Source organism: Astatotilapia calliptera, chromosome 23 (assembly GCF_900246225.1).
Source record: "Astatotilapia calliptera chromosome 23, fAstCal1.2, whole genome shotgun sequence".
Lineage (NCBI taxonomy): Eukaryota > Metazoa > Chordata > Actinopteri > Cichliformes > Cichlidae > Astatotilapia > Astatotilapia calliptera.
The window spans coordinates 148310-171508 of record NC_039323.1 but is presented as its reverse complement, the minus strand read 5'-3'; the positions used below and the strand labels follow the sequence as shown (position 1 = coordinate 171508).

Here is a 23199-nt window from a genome sequence, read left to right as displayed (position 1 = left end):
TTAATTGTAATAAAACTCTACAGTAATAAATTCTGTTGTGATATAAATGGGTTCAGTCGTTTCACTTTTGTAATGCTCGTCTTATTGTTGCTTTCCAATTGGAAAATTGTTTTTACTCATGTTTTACTGAAGCACACCTCACTGGTCCAATCTTAAAAACATCACAGCTTGATGAATTGTGGGTTTTAACGGCGTGTTCAGCAAACTAAGAAAAATAGATTTTAATCTCTTTATTACAAGTTAAAGAAATCCTCAACTTTCCACATAATTAGTAGCAAATTACCAAGTTAACTCTTGGAATTTTCCAAACACACAAAAACTAGAAAAACGTTCAGTGAGGAAAGTTAGAGGTGAGAAACAGGCCTGAAAACATCAAGTGTTACACACAAACAGGGGGGGGTGTAATGATTTGCAAATGAACCCATAGGGGCCCAGCGGGCGATCGTGGCTCAAGAGTTGGGAGTTCGCCTTGTAATCGGACAGTTGCCGGTTCGAGCCCCGGCTTGGACAGTCTCGGTCGTTGTGTCCTTGGGCGAGACACTTCACCCGTTGCCTGCTGGTGGCGCCAGTGTCCGGCAGCCTCGCCTCTGTCAGTGCGCCCCAGGGTGGCTGTGGCTACAATGTAGCTGCCATCACCAGTGTGTGAATGTGTGTGTGAATGGGTGGATGACTGGATGTAGTGTAAGGTGCTTTGGGGTCCTTAGGGACTAGAAAAGCGCTATACAAATACATTTACCAAGACGATGCTAACTTGCATCTATTATGCTGCATCAGCCTCTGTGGGAGGAGAGTCTGTGTCCTGAACTGGCCTACCTGCCTGCAGTCCAGCTTCACCAACTGGAAACACTTATTGAAATGAACAATATGACCGAGCAGATGTAGGACCGTGGAGCAACTGGGATGCTGCATCAGACAGGGCCGGGATGACGTTCCTCTCCCAAAACTCAAGCACCTGGCCTACTCGCTCTCCAGACACTTTTTTCATAAACATTTCTCTCAGTTTACATCTGCGATAAAACGCTTTTACAACTTGACACGTTGTGATTATTTTTGTGCGCAAGAAATCTGGATTTAATTTGGTCTTATGTGTTAACAATCATCATTTAAATATATGAATCAATATTCCACACATCACTGGTTTTACTCAGGAGTTGTTTTTTTAGCTTTTCTGTTCGACTCTGTTAAATTCTATTAAATGAATTACCTTTATGTGCTACGGATTCAAACGTGCTCTATAAACAGGATTTGAAAAGCACTTTAGAAACAAAGATGATTTCTGTGCTCTGAATTCTACTTTAGTCTGTATTTACAATCAACGCCCGACAAAGCACATGGAGCAGGTGGAAGACGCACCTCTTTGACGTGCCGTTTGAGGTGCATGTAAACGCTCTGTCCTGTTTTGCGATAATGTCGCTCCACATGTTCTCGACCGAAGCCCAGGAATGTGTTCATACACACATACAGGCCTCCCTCAGACTCCTGCGGAGCAAAACAAACAATAACAATGAGAAAGCACAACTGGCACACTATGAGCACATTTGAAATATTTCTTACCGTGGGAACAATTTCAGGATCTTCTATTTTGCCCAGTTTGCCAAACTCATCACGGTAACATCAAACACAGAGATGTGATTCTGACACTTTCCAAACTCTTTCTCGCTCAAAGAATTATTATTTGCACCAAAAACTTTCCACCTTTCAGCATTTGTGCTGCTGACAAGCATTAGTTTTAATGCAAATGCCTCCTCTGACAGGTCATTTAAGCCAAGGAAAGTAATTGATTATTGTCTCATATTAGGCTTCATACGAGCAACATGATACAACAATTTTATGCTGTTGTTTCTGAAACTGAAAAGCATCCCATTACAGGCAGACTATTTCATTAACAACATATCTGAGCTCTTGGGAGAATGATTTTTACCTTTAGTAACAGCCCATAAGCTGAGACTGACTTGTGTCATGTCTTTGAGAGAAGACACAATTCTTTGGTCATCTTGTTATTATCAAAAAATGTCCACGTGAACAGTGACAGACACCTAAACATGCTTTCAAATCTACAATAATCAACCTTTTCCTTTCCTTGACAGTTCACTTCACATGGGAAAACAACACACTTGGAAAATACACCTTCAAAGTTAACCTAAATCTGCGACCAGGCCAGGCCTTATAAACCCCCCGTGATAAACCTTTAAGTGGCCCAGAGTGACATATGAGCCTCAACAGTGCAAGGGTAAAAATAACCCAGTCCTCAGGCCAACATGACAAACTCCAGACAGCTGAGTCACCTTTAAAAACGGGTTCAGTCGAGAAAGCGAGATTTCATTGGGGCAAAGAAATGTTATTTATATCTGTCACAGGTAGGAAGGGTACCTGTGACAGATACAAAAATGCAGGGTTCAGTTCACGTACAGGAAGAACTGAATCATCAGCGCATGAAACCCCTTAAAGGTTCAAATAAAGTAAAGCAGCAGCTGTGTTCATGATGTCCCTGCTGTCCTATTCACAGAAGAAAAGTAAAATGACAAAAATAAAGCAGAATAAGCATTTTCATATAGCAGAAGCATTAAATCTTTCACTTTTTGACTCATTATAGTCACAGTGTTGCAGAGACACCATGTGACCCCATAAAAGCTACTAAAAACCAAAACAACACCATTAGGGTCTTTAAACGTGTACAAATCCTGTTTGAGAACAGAAACATCACCGTGGACACAGTTCCAGCCAAGCACCACTGACGCACTTTAGGCCATTTTCAGACAAATTACAGACTATAAAAGGCCAAGAGTGGAGCAGTGAACTCAGTGTGCTGCTGCTGGAGGGGGAGCCCAGCTTCAGGCAGGTGTAGGTGTGTGGCTCCGTTTATTGGTCTAACTGGCCTGCGTGTGGACCTCCAGTAGTAGTGGGGTGGTGTGAAGTGGACACAAAGGAAACCCCTTTCATCTCTTTCGCCTGAGACGTAAACACCCTTTAATTGTCTTTTCCCCTCTCAAGCTCGCGGGGACGGTGACCATGGAAACACGCTCATTTACAGCAGATTCACGTGCGCCGCTGAGCTCGTGCAAAACAAGCTGTCAGCTCGCCTGCGACGCACTTTCTCTCCCCAAACAAGCCGCTCGTGTCGCACCGTGTGTGTGTGTGTGTGTGTGTGTGTGTGTGTGTGTGTGTGTGTGTGTGTGTGTGTGTGGGTGGAAGGGGGCGACAGGCACACTTACGGGAGAGTCGAAAGAAAAGGCGCACTCGCTCTTGAACACCCGGTCTCCTGTTCTGGGGACCCTGATGGTGGGCATGTATGGGACCAGCAGCTCTCCGAGGTCTGCAGCCATCTTCGCATTCCTGCTTCTCGCACCACAGTGCTGCGGAGCCTCCGGGGCAGCGCCTGTCACAGGAGAGGATGCTATTTTTAAAGCACTCCGTCTCTACATTCCTCCGACCAGGGGGATGTGACGCTGAAAAACATAAAAATAAAATGACCGAGGGGTGGAGGCAGGCAGGCTGCTGCACGGTGCGGCGCAAAGCTAATGTTGTTCTTTTGTGTTTCTATTCTTTTTCCTGTCTCCCATCACACAAAAAAAGAAAAATCTCGGACCTGCGCAGAAATTACATTGCTGCTGTTGGCTGTGGTGACGCCGCTGTGCTGCTCCTGCTCACGGGGATGTTTTACGAGAAGGCCCCTCCCGCCTCTGAGGATGATTCATAAAGCCGCCCACATTTACTACAGCATGTTTCCAGCTTCCAGGATTCAGGAAGTGCGTGATTATGGAGGACACTTTGATTTTTAGTAGCTGCTGCTGATCCTTTATCAATCTGCAGTCGGTTTGTTTAAAAAAGAGAGAGAGCAGGAAATGTCATTGCTCTGCAGGATTTTGCGAATATAATAAGTAAATAAACAAAAAATATACTGCAGATGGCAGATTTTTATTTTTAATATGTGATTTTAAGTCCACTTGTGCTGCGTGTGTCTAAAGAAGCCCTTTGTCCGCATGACCAGGCTAGTCTTGTCTGCAGAGCTCTGCCACCCGGTGGACGCTCGTGTTCATCGCAAGAAAATAAACTATAAACCAACAGGAGACCAACCTTCCTCAGAGATCTGGAAGAATTTACAGTACAAATAAATGTAAGGTGCAATTTGTTTTTAATTGCACTTGGCTGAAGCTTTCTCAGCCCTGGCTAAGCATTTGGATATATCTTGATCTTTGTCAACAGGCCAAGTATATCCTGGACAGGTTGTCAGCTCGATGCCGGGCTGATACAGAGACGGACAACCATAGGAGACTTTTAGAGTCACTAATTAACCCCACTAACTGCACGCGACGGAGAAAATTCAAACTCCTTCATGGAAAAAAAAAATGTAATTATAGATATTATGCACATTTGATTTACTCTTCAACTTGAACTTTATTGGATGATTTCAGCTCAGAAGTATTCACACAAACTGAAGACAGGGGGTCTCAGTGGGTTTCCTGCTCTGACACAAGCTGCCAGTCCCCGATCATCTGTAACTCTGGAATATCATCACGGTAAAGGTGTTTGCTGCATGAACTGAATTAAGACGCTAAAACATGAATATCAGAGTTCGATAGATACTTTATTCACGCAATAAGGGAAAAAATGTACAAACAGTGAGATTGATGTACAGATGACAGAAACATCTGGATTAATGGTCAGGCGATGACTTGGGGCTGTTGTCAATTAGCTCCTTGTTAAGGGTCGGCACTTGAAACCAGGGGCCGTCTCCTTGCTGCCTCATATGGCGACGCACCTCCAGCTGCGTCAGTCTGTGACAACAAAATCATGAATAAAAAGAGGCGGAGAATGTAACACCATGCTTTAGAAATGAGCAACCGGTTAAGTATGGAAGACTAATAATGTACGATGCTCGTAAAATAACAAAGAACTACATTTGTCACAGCTGCAGCACACACACTTAAATTGATTCCTCAAGATTTACCAATCTTATTAAATTTACCAATTTCAATAACCAATCTGCATATTTTTCAGAGAGCGTGTTCTGAAAAAGCCAAAGATGGTTCCCTCATAGGCTCGCCTGCACCTGTTTTCTTTTGGAGAGAGAAGAAAAACAAAAAACTGAGGTTTTCCACATCAGTGGAAGAATGCTATTATCAAGGAATGCAGCTGCTCTGCACGCCCTTTCAGGATCCCTCCCTGCACCAGAACTGCATCATGTTCTGGTGCTTTCCATGACTGGACACACTTAAGAACGGCTGCCGCTTTAGCGTTTGTAGTGAGTTTTCCATGACGGTGGTAGCAAACTGCTGTTTCCCATTTTTGCTGTAAAGCACATTTGTAAACCTCTGTGACAGTTAAAAACTCTCTCTTGGATGCTTCCCTCTGTAAAACTCAATATCAAGACACTGTTGGTTACACTACATAAACAGCTAAACACCAGCTGTAGCACATCAGTGTATCGTGTGGTGTATATGAGCCAAGCAGACACGTCTTCTAAAAGCATTTAAATTCATGTGTTTGTGTTGATGGTGAAGCGCACGAAGCACACTGGCAGTAACACCCACCTCATGTCTGCTTTTTCCTTTTCAATCTGGATCGCAGCCATCATCTTTTCGTAGTCCTTCACTGGGGAATCATAGATGTTCCGTGTGATCCACCTGGTGATGGGGTGCTGAAACAACAGCGCACAAGGATTTTGTGCAAACATAGGACTGTCCCTTTAGTGCAGGCATGTGACATACATTTGTTGCAGTTCAGTGTTATTGTGGTTACAGAGGAGCTTTGGTCAAGTAAACTTTCTTGAGGGGACATTTTTTATCCTGTTTTAATTCTTAAGCTCAAGATCCGCCTCACCAACAGCTTAAGGTCATAAGGAGCATTTACCAGGCTCTGCCCATGAAAACTCAGAAACCATACACTTTTTTTACAAAGATTATTTTCCTTTGGAGATGCTTTCATGTTGACTGTGGCTGGTGCTGCTGTGCGTTCGTGTCGTCTGGATCGGCTTTGGTGAATGTTTTGGGTTTGGTGTTGACATCTGTCCAGCCTCGCTTGTGGAATATTCCACTCTCACCCAAGGTGGAAGCGTGCCACTTGTGGCTAGGGAAGATTGAGTGCTTTAATGAACTTTGATTCACTGCTTGATCAAAGCTTGTGCGCCAAAACACACTGGAGGGTTTTTTTTTATAGGAATAAAAGCATTTTTAAGAAATAGAGTGCCACTGAGTCCTTTGAAGACTTTGCTTAAAAATCATACCCAGTTTAAAATTTGTTGCTTTCTCCTTATCAGAAGCCTCCTTAGACAGGAGACTAGCATGGCTGCTATTTTTAACTCCTTTCCTGGAAGTCCCGGTCTGTTCCATTGCACTTGTGCATCTGCAGCACATGATGGATCTCCTCCAGTGTGTCACTGCAATAATACTTCAACTCTAACTTCATTTTTGGGAAAAGGACAAAGAGCCAGAATCTAGAAAGTGCAAGGCAGTCGTCAGTGTGTGGACACAGACTGGTACGTGCTACGTACAGACTGCTTGCTCCAAGTCCAGAGATTATACTCTCACCATCTACAAGTCCGCTATGGCCTGCTTGAGTCCCAGTGATGGGACACTGGGCCATGTTGCCACTGTGTGCACCTATGTGTCTATGGAACTGTGCAGGCTGCACTACCGCACCCCCACACCCTCAGAGATGCAGGATTTTGAACTGAGCACTGATAACAAGCCGGACGGTCCCTCTCCTCTTTAGTCTGAAGGATGCTGTGTTCATGTTTTCCAAAAAACTTTGATTTGTCTGACCACAGGACTGTTTCCCCACTTGGCTCCAGTCCATTTTAAACGAGCTTTGTCCTGGATCATGTTCACATACGCCTTGTCTTTACATTATGATGCTTTGACATGCATTTGTTGATGACACGGTGACAGAATTATGACGGTTTATCTCTGACAGGAGCAAACAGGAGGGACACAAAGTAAGGAAGCAGCCCAGGGCAGACGCACACCCAGGCTACTGCAGCCCTTTGGCATACAGGTCGTTTGCACAACCAGGTCAGCTATGCCAGGGCTCCATGTCTGGTTTGAATGCAGAGCAGCCTGAGGGCCTGGAACTGAAGGGCAGCCAATATTGATTTTCTCCTTGTCCCTTTGCCCCAAAAGGAGGTTTCTCCAGAATCTCCAGCTGTGCTGATATTATTTACTGTGAATGATGAGATATTCAGTCTTCTTTGTGGTGAGAAACATTCAGTTTTGTGCAGTTTAGTGAGCCTCTGCTCATCGACACGTCTGAAACGCTGCCTCTCTAACATCATCTTTTTACACACAATCATGTTACTGACCTATTATCAGTTAACTTCATTAGATGTGAATTTCCCCCCAGTTATTTCTTTTTAGTACTGCTTACTTTTCAAGCTTTTTTTTTTTGGCCTCCATCCCATCAGTTTTTTGTTAAACCACGTAGCTCTAATCAAATTCAAAACAATCAAATGTTTTCATATAATGTTTTCAAATAATTTTGGCCTGTTATAGGATACCTGTCAAAAAATAAAGATGCTGCATTGCACATAATGATGAGCCAGCTCTGCCTCACCGACATAACAGACATTTAATCGAGCAACATAATGACGTGCAAAGCACGCTGTTTCAGTCGAGGCTTCTTTTAACTCTACACTGAACGGGGCCCTCGGAGAGACTTTTACCTGAGGGACCCGTCGTAGCACCTGGGTTTGAAAATGTAACACAACAGTCCCATAAAACACTCACTGGAGGAAAACATGATGTTGGGGGGGGTTAACAATGAATATGCACATATTATGATTACACTTCAAAATAAAATCCGTGAGCATATCCTTCCCTTAATACGAGTTTGAAGCAATGACAGAAAGAAGCACCACAAACAACCAAAGAGACAAAGGGACGCACCTTGTAGTACTCCCAGTGCTCGGGCTCGTAGCCTTCAGGAATTTCAGCCAGCTCTGCCTCACCTACACGACAGACATTTAATCGAGCAACAGAGATATTCATTCCATACGTATTTGAGTAAGTCCTGGAAAATATTAGAAGCCGACTAGAATACACAATAAAACACTTATGCTTACTCACCGATGAAGATATTCACCCCCGTGACGACGATAGCCACTGGAACACCAGTCAGCAAGATGTAAAATTGCTGAGGGAAAAAATGAGAAGAAAATCAAATATATGGCAAATTCAGTTGTTGATGCGTGCAAGTCACCATCCAAAATTAACCAAGTAAGAAATATCTCTTACTTTTTAACTCAGCGAACTGACTTTTTTATTTTTTTAAACCAGCTTAAACAGTATCATGTTGGCCATTTTAGTTTTGATGTATGCACTGCTCTCTGCTGCTGGTGCCTTTGAGCAAGGTGAGTAACACAAATGTGGAAGCTTGTTTTTTGGCTGAGTGTAAGAACATGAACACAAACATTCTTTAAAATAAGAGAGAAAACATGGTTACTATTTAGAAACCTGCACTGTGGGTGAATAATAAACTTCCAACAGTACGTCTGAGCAGTCAAGGAAAATATGTTGAGGGAAAACTTCCTTTGTTACATTTCAATAACAAGATTTTGTTTTGTTCTTTCAAAGGGTGAACACAAACATTATATTATAATGATACAGCAAAGTTAACAGAGAGCACTTCTGCAGTGTATGTACGTGAGCTTGGTGGATGTGATGGTGCTCTGCACTTACCAATAGGCGCAGAAATCTCCTGTCATAGTAGTCAGAGGGTTTGATGACAAACAGTCTCTTTCCGTGACCCCAACGGACCGCAACTGCAAAACAGGGCACAGTTACTATCATGATGCCTGTGATTGGTTATAGTGAGCACGCACGCTGCCTCTTCAGTTGCATGGAGGCTCTGTCCAGTGTACCAAGTATCTCTATAATGTATTACAAATGCAAAGTCTATGACCTACCACTACATCATGATTAGGTGGGTGGAGCTTGTATTTTGTGTTGTTTTTCTAGCAGGCTTAGATGTTTTACATGGTTGACACGTTTGCCCCATCTCCCTTGTTGAAGAGACGTTGTTTCTAATGGTGGCTGCCCGATTGAGTTTAGTGCTATAATTACATATTCATATAATTGGACTACAAAAACTCAGATTATGATTACGTTTCACTTCAACAATAAATAATCCCAGATTATTTTTGCAATAATGGCAGTCATCCATTACTGCGGACATCTTCTTAGTAATAATCTTTGGTTTGACCATATGGGCAAAAATCAAGAATGACCATCACTGCAGCTCTTCAAATGTGTATTCGTGTGGCTGTTCCCTTTAGAGGTTGCCACAGCAGATCGTCTCCCTCCTTCACTACATCCACAAATCTTCTCAGCGGCCTTCCCTTTTATCTGCCTTTGCAAAACAAATCCACTACCTCTCCTCTGTAATTGTCCAAACCATCTCAGCCTTGCTTCTCTAACTTTGTCTCCAAAGCGCTCAGCCTGAGCTCATGTGCTCATTTCTAACCTTGTCCATCATGGTCACTCCCAATGAAAGTCTGAGCATCTTTAACTGTGCCACCTGCAAATCTGCCTTCTGTCTTTTTGTCCATACATAATAGCAGACCTCACTACAGCCTTGTAAACATTTATTTTCGCTCTTGCAAAGTATTGCATGAACTGTTTAAAACAGGGGTAGGGAACTCCAGGCCTCGAGAACCGGTGTCCGGCAGGTTTTAGATGTGTCCTTGAGCCAACAAAGCTGATTTAAAGGGCTAAATTAGCTCCTCAACATGTCTTGAAGTTCTGCAGAGGCCTGGTAATGAACTAATCATTTGATTCAAGTGTGGTGACCCAGGGTGAGATCTAAAACCTGCAGGACACCAGCTCTCGAGGACTGACGGTCCCTACCCCTGGTTTAAAGGGTGTCCCACTGAGTCAGGTGGCTTTACTGAAACCTTATAATTTAAGGATATTAAAGAACATGTCGCTATTAAAAACATGGTGAAACGCCTTTAGATAAAACTGCAGACCATAGCACTGCATGCAACAAGCAGATTTATGTTAAGCGTTGACACAGAGATGACAAACTATCATTCAAACCCTGTAACCCAACTAATGTTTACTAAATACGCACCGCTTACTGCAATGAAAAGGCAGAGGTTGAAACTGGAGGATAAACAGTGGCGTATATAAACAGTACATATGTATACGGAGCTATAATAAAGTCACTGTCTTCCTTTATTGACACCAGGACACACGTTAACAGCTAGCTCATGTTAGCAAGCTAACAAGGTCATGAGAAAAGACAAGCAGCCTTCCGGTCAGTCGTCTCATTTTTTAAACGACTGGGGTGTGTCTTACCTTTATCTGTGCGGGGGATTGCTCGAGTGAGTAAATTAGCCGCAGTATTTCCAGATTTCAGAGGACTCAGTCTGGCTGCAAAAGCAGCAACAGACCTGAGAACGCTCGTGCCCACCATCGTTACTTTGGGAGGACGGCCCAGCAACACGAACTGTGATTGGCCGTTAAGCGAATAAGCGAATCATATTTGATAAGAGCACAGGTGTAATTTATTTTCAACTGAAATGTTATACGGGGTTTTATTATTAAATTAATATTATAATAATGTATTTAGCACCATAAAATTATTTAAAAATATATCTTTCTTCTTTTTTCTTTCTTTTTCTTTTTAAGAAAAAGAGACAAAATGCATTCTGGGTAATATGGGAAGCGCTACATCAAAAATGGCGGCGTCCTCATCCGCAGGACGCGTTTTGACTCTTTGCAAGCAGTTTCAAAATGTCTTTAGGATATCCTCAGCGACAAACGCGCGACAGGGCGCTGTTAGTTCGGCCAAATGCCAGACTTCTCTTCTCAGGTAAGAGATCAGTTTAATGCATTCCCCAAAACGGAACAATAATGTGGGTTAACAACGACACATTCAAAGCTGTCGGTCAACAGCTCAGCAGTCCCTGTTTGCGCAAAGATGCCAGTGATTGTTTACAGCAAAGTCAAAGAGACAGGTTTTCTTTATTACGGTGAGGTAGAAACCCCGAGTTCCCATGTTGATGTACTCAGTGGACATTTATGGTTTTATGGCTGTATTTAAGACTGAAGTGAGATTTTGACTGCTGTGATCGTGGGGTCTCCATTATGTCCCATCAATACACAGCTGTTAACTATACGTGTGAAAAGTAAGTCACAGCCTAAAGACCAACTGACAGGTCAGTGATGTTTTAGGACAGAAGAGGCTCCAAAGAACTTCAAATGATCCAAAGTCTTATTTGACGTTAAAGAGCTTAACACCAAAAATATCTGCCTGGGATTAAACCAGAAAGTGCTGAAATGTAACACTTAAATTTCAAGATGGAATTCCCTGAATTCAGTTTTTGTTGTTTGGGGGTTTTTTTAATTGCGGAAAAATAATTTACCTGCTTCGGCATTTGTTATCAGGCTTACTGTGTGCACTTTCTTCATGTTCAACAGGGAGAAGTCTCCCATTGTCACCCCATCCTGGAGCAATCCCATCAGCTCTCCAGGTCAGTATCGAGCTCTGCACACAACCATCAGCAGGAGAGGACTAGAGGAGTTCTTTGATTCACCTGAGAACTGGGGAGAGGCCAATGTGAAGTCAGGTAAAATATTACAGCACGCAAAGAGAACATTGTCTGCAGGTTTGATTGTAGTTTGAATCAACCTGAATATGTTCATTTTATTTGCACCTGAATGTCGATCAGTGTAAACACAATCTGCTAAACACTATTTATCAGCACAATTTGTTAAAAAGTATAGTAAATACTGTTTAACAAATTGTTTGTGGTCAGATGTGTGAGTTTAGAGTGACATGATCATTTTACTATTGCACTAACGAGGTTGTTATAACTTCTTGCACTATTAGGCGCACCGTGGACTGCCAAACAACTGAGAACAAAGAGCAACGAGGACTTGCACAAACTCTGGTGAGCTGTGTGGAAATGAAGCGTCTCAGTGGAAACATTTAAAACATTTAGCGGCGTGTAACCCTCTGATTGTGTCTCAGGTATGTCCTGCTGAAAGAAAAGAACATGCTGCTCACACTTGAACAGGAAGCAAAAAGGCAGAGGGTCCAGATGCCAAGTCCAGAAAGACTAAGAAAGGTTCGTCTCATGCTGAGCTGATAGCTGACACGATGTAGGTGCCAATGATTATATGAAGCTTTCTCCCCTCCCAGGTTGAGCGGTCCATGATCAGGCTAGAGACGGTGGCGAAGGAGAGAGAGAGTGCACTGCGTCTGCTGCAAACAGGACAAGAGAAAGGCCGACCAGGAGCCTGGAGGAGGAACATATTTGGATATGTGTACTGGTGAGGGCAGTCTTGCATATCAGACCTACATGGGAAAAAGATATGTCATACCTTTATCATATGGTGATGGGGAAACGGCCTGTTTGCAGGACATAGTAGGTCCATATAAACACATGTGGTCCAAGCTTTGTTACACATATTTCATTCTCAGATTGAGCCTGAAAAATATTATCAGTGTTTTCTTGGATTGAAAAATAAAATAAAGAGTATTTACCAAGAAACCAGTTTAAGCTGCTTTCAGCTCTGCGATATGCTGCTTGATCCTGCTGGAAGCAGTCATCAGAAGATCAGCATATTGTTGTTATAAAGGGATGAAATGATCAACAACTATACTCAGCTAGGCTGTGGCATTTAAATAGCCCCCACACATCATACCACCACCACCATCAGCCTGAACTGTTGATCCGAGGCAGGATGGATCCAGGATTTCATGTTGTTTATACCAAATTTGGACTATTGTCTGAATGTTGCAGCAGAAATGAAATCTCATCAGACCAAACAATCTTTTTCCAATCTTCTGTTGCCCGGTGCTGGTGAGCCCTTGTGAATTGTAGCCTCAGTTTCCTGTCTGACAGGAGCGGCAATCCATGCGGTCTGCTGCTGCTGTGGCCCACCTGATCCTAGGTTCGACATATTGCGTGTTCAGATATGCTCTTCTGTATGCCTTGGTTCTAACATGTGGTGATTTGAGTTACTGTTTCCTTCCTATTGGCTTGAAACAGCCTATCAGTTCTCCCCTGAAACCACCAGGCTATTGTTTGGACAGAGAACTGCCACTCATTGGACAAATTTTCAGCAGTTTTGAACTACTTGGAGCAGCCAATCTGGCACTAACAACCACGTCACGTTCATCTTAACCTTGCCGCAATGCGATTGGCTTAAAGCGCTTCGAGTGCTCAGAGTAGAAAAGCACCACGTAAGCACCCGTCCATAGTTGTGGTAATGAGCAGCTGAACCGATTCATCCTTGGCAAAGCTAATTTGAGACTTTTATTGGACGCCCTGTAATCTCATTGATTTATTTCCTCCACAGGTATCGATTCAAAGAGTATGCTATTCCCTGGTACATGAACAGACGATACAAGCGCAAGAGGTTCTACACACCCAAGTTTGTTGAACCACATATAAGGTAAGACCAGTGTATGCAATATCATGTACATTTTTAAGTACGTGATACTTTTCTTACAAAGGATTTTACTTCCTTTCTCCTTCAGGCTGCGTATTGAGAATTACCTTCGGGAAAGGGCAAGGAATGAAAACTTAAAGAAGAGACGTCTCACCAAGTTACAGGAGAGGTTCCCCCAGATTAAAGCTCCTGCATCCTGAAAATGTGGATCTGACTAGTGTGAATCAGCTCATCAAATAGCCATGGATGGACTGAAACTGTTGTATGACCACCTTTCATGTGATCTCAAAGATAAATTATGTAAGATGGCTCTAAAGTGTGCCGCTCTCTCTATTTGACCCCGACTCCGGTGTTCTTTACGCTCCTGTATGAAAACCCTCAGAACTTAAGTAACCAGTGGGCTATTGAGACTACAGCACTCAGTTAATCATTAAAAAAAAACAACTTTATTTGTAAAAGACCACATGAAGCCAATGACAAGCAAGACTGAAAATTAAATACAGATTTGAGTTAATACCAGTAAGCACAGGTAGGAACGGACTGGCCTTTACCTGTGACGACTTGACCTGCTACATAGGAAGAAAAAAAAGGTTCATGAACGAGACGATATTCACGTCAAACTAACAGGTTGTTTTTCCAAATACATCCTAATCATCCCAAGTTTACCATATCAGCATTCTGCACAAATCATTTTGGCTTCTGTACTCTGTCGTTTTGATCAGAAAGTTGACTTTTTGATTCGAGGTTCCCACCAACAACTTACAGATAAGGCAACCGGCCGACTTTCAGGGAGCTCTCAGAGGAGCTGAAATTGCAGATGTTTGTTTTCTACAGCAAATCCCAGACAGGTGTATGGACAAACTCTGTTTTAAAAACAAGTCGTACAAAAATAAAACAGCGAGGTGTTCCTGAGTCTGGGTCAGAGGGGGGAACCATTCACGACGTTGAGCTTGCAGTGAAAAAGACGATGAGGATCGGGGGTCAAATCAAGGGCACTTCCTGTCCACGCACTGCTTTCCTCCCTCCTCATACTCCTGTTTGGAGATCCACATCTGCTGGAAGGTTCCCTGGAGGATGCAAGAAAAATGTTTAAAAGACTCTGAAAACACTTTAGTGCCTTTAATGTGGTACAGACATGAAGTCATTTTGTGTGTCCTTACCAGAGATGCCAGGATGGAGCCTCCTATCCAGGCGCTGAACCGGCGCTCCACTGTAGTGCTGTTTGCTATCAGCTTCAACCTCATACTCTGCAAAAGCACGCGATTAAAGATCTCTCAAAAAATGATGAACAAAATGTAGCAAATTTAAAATGGAAAGACAAACATTGCAGTACATCACTGACTAAAGCTAAAGATGGTACTGATAAAAACATATTTAGTGACATGCTGGCACTGGCTGATACTCACCGGAGGGGTTTTCTGGGAGAGTTCTCTGTTCAGTCGGTCAGTGAAGCCCTGAATGAGCGTGTTTCCACCAGTCACCACCACACTGCCATACAGACCCTTGGATAACAGTCACAGGTCAGTAAGTGGGGTTGTAGGGTTTAGGCACAGATACGAAGCACAAAAACTACTCAGATTACATAAAACGGTGTTTCTGAAAAGAAAATCCAGTTGAACGAGGTGCTTACAGGCCGGATGTCGATGTCGCACATTCCCACACTTGTTGTCACGACGTGGCCAACTCCTAGCATGGTGTTCCCAGACAGTCCCTAAAAGCGATCAAACACAAATGTTACATTCATAAATAAAAACATTTGACCACCTCAGAGCAATATACATTTAATCACCAGCGCCGTTCATTCATCCGGGACCTGCTGAGTAAAACTCACCTTAGCATTGGAGGGGTCAAACAGCCCCTCTGGGATCTTCAGCCTCTCTGCTCCAAAGTCACAGTTGTAGCCATTGGGCAGCTCATAGTGCACTGTGGGCATCTGGGCAGCAACCCTGATGAACAAAAGAAAAGGGGGGGAAAGTACTGAAATGTATCATATCGATCTATGTGTGAGTAAACATCTCTGGTTCTAATGTGACTCTTTTTCTAGTACAGCGTTAGAGTGAATCTGTTAAACTGAAGTACAGGATCAAACCACTCTCACTGTTCATCATATGGAGAGTCTGACACCTGCAGCACTGATGCCTGGAAGTCCTGGATTACACACTGGAAGAAAAAGACACACTTTCATTACCAAACATGTAATTATTATTACTGTGCTGCCGAGTTTGCTGCTTACATTACACATGTAGTTGTGCCAAGAGCGGGTGACTTGAGGTAGTTTCTCCTTTTTCTTCCAACTGGCTTGGGCTCCCTCCCGCACTGGATCCTGTATGGACAAACCCCCCCACTGTGGTTAGACACATGGCAATAAGGGCTTGAACCCAGTAATGTGGCAATGATGTGTAGAAAAGCCAGGCGTGGTAAATGTTGAGCAAAGTTAATCATTTAACATTCATCAAATGAAACAATCACTCCCACAGATCGTACCTTCGATGCAATCATGTAGGGAGGGATTATCTCCACATTTAGCTCCTGAAACAGCTCCCTGCACTGCATGCTCATGAAGTCTCCAGCCAGGGGCGACTTGACGATGCCTGTTGAGAGTGAAAGAGTAACGCAACTTCAATGACACGGTAACTTTGTAGGCACCGTAACACATATCATTTAAAAGCACTCAAAGACCGTAATGTGACTTCAGTAACACCCCATTTATCATTTTCTACAAAGACTGCACAGTAACAGTGACCCTGAATGGATCACTCCCATTCCTGCTGGATTTTGTCCTCAGCATAATTAATAAATCTGGTCTTATTAACTAATGAATAAAACCTGACTTTGCTTTTCTATTTGTCAGATATCCTGTTCTTCATTTATCTTTAGAAAGACAGTAAACAAAAAAGGCCACAGAAAATTTTTGTGGATGTAGTGAAAGAGGACACGCAGAGTGCTGCTGTGACAGAAAACAATGCTGCTTAGGAAAACGTTAGATGGACACACGATCCGCTGCAGCAATCCCTGAAGGAAGGAGCCCAAAGGAGGAGGAGGGCAAGTACTTGACCAATCAGAAACGTTCACAGTAAATCCTGCTCCCAGTCTCACGATACCTTTGCAAAATAATCTCCCACAGTTCAAAAACATGCATGTTATGTTAACGGTCCATCCATCAGCCCTGCGACAGGCTGGTAACTTGTCCAAGGTGTACCCGCCTCCTGCGTTACGGCAGCTGGGATTGGCTCATCACAGCAAGCTGAGGTCTTCTGGTCAAACTGCAGTCCCTTTATGATTTTATGATGTGTATGTTACAATAGCTTCTCACCTTGCTGCAGAACATAGCCGTCGTGCACTGGAATTGCAGTAGTGTGTGTTGCACCACTGTCTAGAACCAGGCCTGTAGACCGCCCATTGGCAAAGCTTGTATGTTTAAAGTTAAAGAAATATGTGGTTTAAAGTCCAGCAGATGGCATGAAATTTAATCAGAGCTGTCTGTGATGATTAACTGAACGCACTGCTTTAGTGTCCGTCCTGGATGACGTGAAACAGTAAAGGATACGCAGAGAGCACGGCTGACTTGCAAAGGAAGAAGGCAGGAATGTTGTAATGCTCAAACATCAGCTCTGTTAGTTTCTCTCTCTTTGCTCGTGTGTTCCACTGCAAACACAGAACAGAAGTTAGCCCACTTACAACAAATCACTGCCAGATACACACAGATACCTGCAGATGGTGATGAGGGCAAGGACAGGAAACACACTCTTCACATGGCGCTGAGCTCAAATAGCTCAGATGTTAACATCAATGTGTCACATATTTATTTTTAAACAGAGCAGCAAATCAAACCGATTAATTTTTTGAGACTCAAAAGTTAACTCACCGACGCCTCTGACATGAGCACGGGGTGCAGGCTGGGTTCAGACTTGAAGTGCATCTTGTACGTGTGATCCAGAATAGCCTGGAAACTGTCCCAGTCCTCAACTAGAGGCAGAGTTAAGAGAAAACAAATGAAGGGCCTGGTAACTGCCAAACACCTCTGAAATCTTTTTTTATGTCACCGTACCTACATTAAAACATATGACAAAGAAATCACTTGTGCATAGAATAAGGTAGCCAAAACCATTTACATTTCATATGAAGAGCTGCAGCTTTTTGTTAACATTTACTAGTTTAAATTAAAAGACGTGAATATCAATCGTGGCTCAAGAGTTGGCAGTTCGTCTTGTAATCGGGCAGTCTCGGTCGTTGTGTCCTTGGGCAAGACACTTCACCCGTTGCCTGGTCAGAGGGGCTGGTGGCGCCAGTGTCCGGCAGCCTCGCCTCTGTCAGTGCGCCCCAGGGTGCCTGTGCCATCACCAGTGTGTGAATGTGTGTGTGAATGGGTGGATGACTGGGTGTAGTGTGAAGCGCTTTGGGGTCCATAGGGACTAAGTAAAGCACTATACAAATACAGACCATTTACCATAAGCAAATAACAGCAACGTTGTCATGCTAAGGCTTTGCAGTCTCTGTGGATACAGACCTCAAAAAGCCCCTTCATCAACACTATCATGTGTGTTGGGTCAGATGGTGGAGAAATTGGAGCAATTATAATTTTTTTTAGATAATAATTTGAGCACCAGGCACCATTTTTCCAGGTTAGCCCTCTAAGGGAGACTCTGGTCCCACTGTGCTCTTCTGCTGCAATTAAGATTTGTGTCACACTCATCTCTAAATAGCCTGAGAAACTCCAGTGGACCAGATTCTGATGAGCATCAGCAGCTAGGTCAGTGCACTGGGGCACTTGCCATCACTAATACTTTGGGTAAATGCTTTAAAAAGTGTCAACACCATCAGTGGACTGCAATCACTTAATACTTTAACTGGCAAAAGCCATTTATTATCTGTGAATCAAGCCACTACAAACAAACATGGCCATTACAATTTTTAGTTGTCCAACAGTCCAAAACCCAAATATAGAAGCAAACTGCTGCGATGTTAGAGCCTGAAATGGCTTAGTTAAATGAATTATATGAAAAAAAACTAACAGTAACTTTATGTCACTTCTGATACTAATAAATGTTCAAGTAAGTAAATCTGAAAACTAAGTAAAGGGCATTTAGGGCAAATGAATAATTGTTTCACCCAAAGAACAATCAAAAGATCAGTCGATGACGTGAACAACCATAAACTGCAAATATCTGAAATTTCTAATAAGGAAAGAAAACTGTTCAGCTGACCAGAACATAAAAACGAACCTCTAAAGCTTAGTCCGCTCCAGCATACAAACACCATCGCAGAAGAGCCAAATCACCAATTTAGTCTTTTTTAAACCAGTTTAGTTCATTTACAGCCCTGCTGCTCACTGGGGAACCAGACCAACAGCAGCAGCAACAGCCCTGGTTGGTGACCGTTAAACTGAAATCCAAAGTTTTTCAAAATAAGCCCAAACACAGTTTGGGTTATTCCGCACATGCCCCGTTATGACACAGACACTGCAGTAAACCACAGATTGCAGAGGGCTTGGCTTCCATCAGGAGAACACTGCACACCACAGCTGATGCTGATGAGCTGCCTTGAGCTTCAAATAATCTCATTAATATTCATGATGCGCTCCAGTCATATATATATATACACGTCAGCCAGGGTTTAACGAGCTCGCCAATGAAGTCGTTGTCAGACCAAAACAGACTAATTATGGATTTGGATCAAGCAGGCCAGATTATACACATTCACATTTGCATCAGAGATCAAAACCTGTTCCGTGTTTTCCAACAGCTCTTCTTCCCATTTATTTAAATCCTTTTTTACAACATACATATGAAAAGATCAAGGCCAGTCTTTTATGTACAGGTGAAAAAAGTCCTATTCTCCAATCACTTGGACTAAACGCTTACTCATGCCATTCTTGAGCGGAGACATGACCTCCATGTTCTCTCTGGGTACCCTCAGCTGATTGGTATCAATATAGTAGGTGGTGCCGCTCTGCTTGCCCTTGTCACCATCAGTCTCCATGGGTGTGCTGCCATCCTCTCGGTCAAGAGTCACACCTATTACTGTGGGAAAGTCCGCCTGAGATGGGACAAAAGAAACAAAACACACCAAATTACAGGTTAAGGCTGTTTGCAAGAGCCTGATTTCGGACCAGCATAACAACAGAAATTCACAAAAACTCCTTTCACAAAGTTAGTCATCCTCCTTTGCAGTGAGTGAATGAATTGACATTTTTGTGGAACACTGAGGTGCCATAATGTGATGCAATCCCTCCTGAATTATGAAGACAAACAGTTGGGAAATTTTCAAAAGTACCTGATTTGAATCTGGCCGTTTTTGACCAGTTTATTATGCAAAAACTGTATTTACAGTGTCTAGCTAAATGCTGAGAGGATTTTCAGAAGAAGAGGGTTATGTCAAAAGCAGAAAGAAAAAACATCTTTTAAATGGTAGAATTTGTGCTTGCATATAATCTGCTGATAGGCGATTAGTGTCCATCTGTAATGTCTTACATTTATTCACACAAGATTCATTTTATCCCTCAGGACTTGCACGTAAACCAGAGGAAACAGAAAAAGGAAGTATTCTGGAATAATCTGAACTCAATTTATGCCTCCTGCCTCCAAGGTGACTCCAACCCTGATTTCTCATCATTGCCGTTCCCCCAGAGGGATGTTGAAGATGCACAGAGGAAGAAAAGACACGTTGTTAATAAGGTCATTCGAGTGAGCCACTTACCTTGGGACAGTCTTCTCCTGCGTAGCCAGCTCTTACAGAATAAGAGCCAATGTCAAACACCAATGCTCCCACCTCATCTGCAGAAATAAGGGAAGGGCTGCGATTGAACATTTTTCGAATGAAGTTATGCACAAAATATGGGGGAACATTTTATTCCTGTAATTTGTACACAATGCGGGCAAAAGTATTGGGCTACACATCTTAATCTTTGAGTTCATGCATTTTCACTGCCACAGGTTTATAACATCAAGCTCCCAGCCATGCAGCCTTCATAAAATCTGTAAAAAAAAAACATGGGTCTTTGTAAAGAACTTATTGATAAATTAGACAGCAAATTATTTGAGACGTTCAACAATCTCTCCCAGAGTGATTGCAGTCAATGCACATCAGACTGCAACTGTTTGCAGAAAGGTTGCCACCAACAAGGTGAGATGTGCCTCCTTATTGATAGTATTCCCAGAATATTTTAATTTATTTAATAAAAGATTTATATTTAGTGTCACTGGATCGATACAATATCCCCACGCAAAACATCGCAATACTATGCTGTATCAATCTTAAATAATCATTAACCTCCTAAGACCCGAACTCTTCCACGGCATGCATTTTTGATTTCTCTTTGATATTTGGGCTGATTGGGATCCAATGAATGTAAAATATATATATAAATTACTAGAATTTTGTTTTACCTGATTTTTTGTTTCTAAGAAAAATGAGAACCATATATGAGGATATTTGTTTAAAATTTCGACAGAACAGTAGCAGTATAATGTCCTCATGAGTGGATTTCAGGCCCTTGTAGAGCAAAATTGAGTATTTTGGTCTAAATAACCCAAAATGTGATGTCTTCATATGTGGACGCAGGTCCTAAGAGGTTAAATACATTGAAGCTATCTATAAAGTGAGGTATCAAATACAAATTATATTACTTATATGTGTATATGCGTGCATGTGCGTTGTTTGTTGTTGTTTCTGTTCTTTTCTCCTCCCTCACCCAGGCAGCTGTCCCCACCTGTATGAAGACTGCCACCATCATCCCAGTCCCCAAGAGCTCTGCTGTGACAGCCAGTAGCCATCATGCCGATCGTCACGAAATGCTTTGAGAGGCTGATTATGGCCCACATCAAAGCCACCATCAGAGTCACTTCAGACCCACACCAGTACGCCTACCGGAAGAATCGATCCACAGAAGATGCCATCTCTTCTGTGGTTCACACCACCCTCACCCACCTGGAGCAGAAGAATTCCTACGTCTGTTTGCTCTTCATGGACTTCTTCTCCGCTTGCAATACAATTATCCCGCAGACACTTGTTGACAAATTACTGACCCTGGGACTGAGCTCCTCTCTTTGTAACTGGGTCCTGGACTTCCTGACCAACAGACCGCAGTCTGTGAGGATCCACAACGTCTCCTCATCTTCCAGAGTCCTCAGCACTGGCTCCCCTCAGGGCTGTGTGCTAAGTCCCCTCCTGTTCACGCTGCTTACATATGACTGCTCACCCATCCATCCAAGCTGTGTTATTATAAAGTTTGAGGACGACACAGCTGTGGCTGGTTGCATCACAAACAATGATGAGACCAGTTACAGGAAGGAGGTGGAACACTTGGAGGACTTTTGCAGGAAAAACAATCTCTGCTTAAATGAGAAGAAGACGAAGGAGATGGTTGTGGATTTCAGGAGGGGAAGACACACACCCCTGCACGTTGGAGGATCTGCAGTCGAAGTAGTACCCAGCTACAAGTACCTGGGTACGTACCTGGATAGCAACCTCACCTTGAAAAAAAACACTTCCAGCCTGATCAGGAAGGCTCACCAGAGCCTCTACTTCCTGAGGAGGTTGAAGCGTGCGGGAATGGAGAGCTCAGTCCTCATCTCCTTCTACAGATGTGCGGTGGAAAATGTTCTGTGCTCTGGCATCAACGTGTGGCACAGAAACTGCACTGTGGCAGAGAGGAAAGCTCTACAGAGGGTGGTGAAGGCTGCACAGAGAGTTGTCGGAGGCAGCCTCCCAACCGTCACAGACATATACACCTCCAGATGAATGAAGGACCCCACTCACCCAGCACATACATTCTTTGTCCCCTCAGGCAGGAGGCTGAGGAGCATTAAATACAAAACCAGCAGACTGAGAAACAGCTTCATTCCAGAAGCTGGGAAACTTCTCCATGCATAATGGACAAGAACTGTTATTGTAGCACCTTAACCACTACTGACACTTATTGACACTGTCACTTTATCAATGCTGGTCATCATGCCCTTTGCTGCTAAAGTATTTATTTACACCTATATTTATACCCACACTCTATACTGGTACTCAGCTTGTTGCACTCTACTTATAATATTATTTATTGTATTGTCTTATTAGCTCCTTGAATCCTTTCTAAGCATCTTACTATAAGCCGCATGCGTCACTAATGAAAAGGTCTATTCGGTACCTACACGTTTATAACAACTGACACCGGCTACCCGGAGGAACTATGAAGTTATTCTCTGTAAAACACAGGAACGACAGGATGGGTCATCAGTATGTCTTTGCAGGGTCTTTGTATTGGGTTTATCGCGATGAGAGCCTCGGTATCGTCATAACTACCGTTATTTTTACCGTTACATAACATAAACGGTATTTGTTCGTGAGCTCGGCAAGCCCATTTTCATTCATTTCCTTGCTAGCTAGACGACACCGGCTGAGTGACTTGTATAACACTTCACGTCTGCACGACTAAGCACCTGTGATATCTATATATTTGAACAGCCCTAAACACATGAGAATTAAAATGGACACAAGACTATATCGCTGACCAACTACGAAGCAGAACTTTAGCATAGCTAGCATAACGAGCTAACTAGCTACAAAGCTGGCTAGCTCCAACCAGGGACAACGTGGACGACAGTTGTGTATAAAATCAGCATATTATCATACTCACCACCACCGTACACTCCACCACTCATCCTCTAAGTTATAACGACAGTAACTTTAACAATATATGTTATTACAGGAGAAACACAACCACAAAGCGATTAATCACAACAAAGGAAATCTGCTAGCATGCATCAGTCCAACAAAGCGGGCTCCACAGTGCTTCGAGACAGCTGTCCAATCAGAG

At 43.0% G+C, this 23199-nt stretch overlaps 4 protein-coding genes across 10 annotated transcripts in view; 1 reads left to right on the top strand and 3 right to left on the bottom strand.

The window, feature by feature from the left end:
• usp13 (ubiquitin specific peptidase 13) overlaps positions 1 to 3757 on the bottom strand; it is a 33812-nt gene extending 30055 nt beyond the window's left edge. For 2 of the 4 annotated variants that reach the window (XM_026159984.1, XM_026159986.1), the window contains exons 1-2: positions 3213 to 3754; positions 1354 to 1479 (exon numbers count right to left, since the gene is read on the bottom strand). In XM_026159984.1, coding sequence (XP_026015769.1) covers positions 1354 to 1479; positions 3213 to 3323 — 237 coding nt within the window. In that variant the 5' untranslated portion in view covers positions 3324 to 3754. Of the gene's footprint in view, positions 1 to 1353; positions 1480 to 3212 lie in introns of all 4 variants that reach the window. The other 2 variants (XM_026159985.1, XM_026159987.1) reach the window with 2 other exon arrangements.
• Positions 3758 to 4566: 809 nt separating this feature from the next.
• On the bottom strand, positions 4567 to 10463 carry ndufb5 (NADH:ubiquinone oxidoreductase subunit B5). Its single transcript, XM_026160003.1, has 6 exons — positions 10293 to 10463; positions 8673 to 8755; positions 8061 to 8127; positions 7881 to 7942; positions 5532 to 5638; positions 4567 to 4775 (listed from the first exon to the last, which is right to left on the bottom strand). Exons 1-6 carry the CDS (start codon positions 10408 to 10410, stop codon positions 4655 to 4657), a joined length of 558 nt encoding a protein of 185 aa, XP_026015788.1. The 5' UTR covers positions 10411 to 10463; the 3' UTR covers positions 4567 to 4654.
• A 174-nt stretch (positions 10464 to 10637) lies between these two features.
• mrpl47 (mitochondrial ribosomal protein L47) lies at positions 10638 to 13735 on the top strand. Its single transcript, XM_026160002.1, has 7 exons — positions 10638 to 10809; positions 11418 to 11566; positions 11830 to 11890; positions 11971 to 12067; positions 12142 to 12272; positions 13305 to 13400; positions 13486 to 13735. The coding sequence occupies exons 1-7, from the start codon at positions 10655 to 10657 to the stop codon at positions 13595 to 13597; spliced, it is 801 nt and encodes a 266-aa protein (XP_026015787.1). The 5' UTR covers positions 10638 to 10654; the 3' UTR covers positions 13598 to 13735.
• Positions 13736 to 13820: 85 nt separating this feature from the next.
• Positions 13821 to 23180, bottom strand: actl6a (actin-like 6A). Of its 4 annotated transcripts, none has more exons than XM_026159997.1 (14): positions 23020 to 23180; positions 20094 to 20371; positions 19259 to 19433; positions 17263 to 17363; positions 16945 to 17042; positions 16711 to 16805; positions 15882 to 15988; positions 15631 to 15720; positions 15496 to 15557; positions 15229 to 15343; positions 15028 to 15108; positions 14804 to 14899; positions 14558 to 14644; positions 13821 to 14464 (listed from the first exon to the last, which is right to left on the bottom strand). In XM_026159997.1, exons 2-14 carry the CDS (start codon positions 20202 to 20204, stop codon positions 14384 to 14386), a joined length of 1299 nt encoding a protein of 432 aa, XP_026015782.1. In that variant the 5' UTR covers positions 20205 to 20371; positions 23020 to 23180; the 3' UTR covers positions 13821 to 14383. The 4 variants fall into 4 exon arrangements, with proteins under 4 accessions (XP_026015782.1, XP_026015783.1, XP_026015781.1 ...); XM_026159998.1 differs by having other exon boundaries at positions 20094 to 20170; XM_026159996.1 differs by lacking the exon at positions 23020 to 23180 and having other exon boundaries at positions 20094 to 20711.
• Positions 23181 to 23199: the final 19 nt, after the last annotated feature.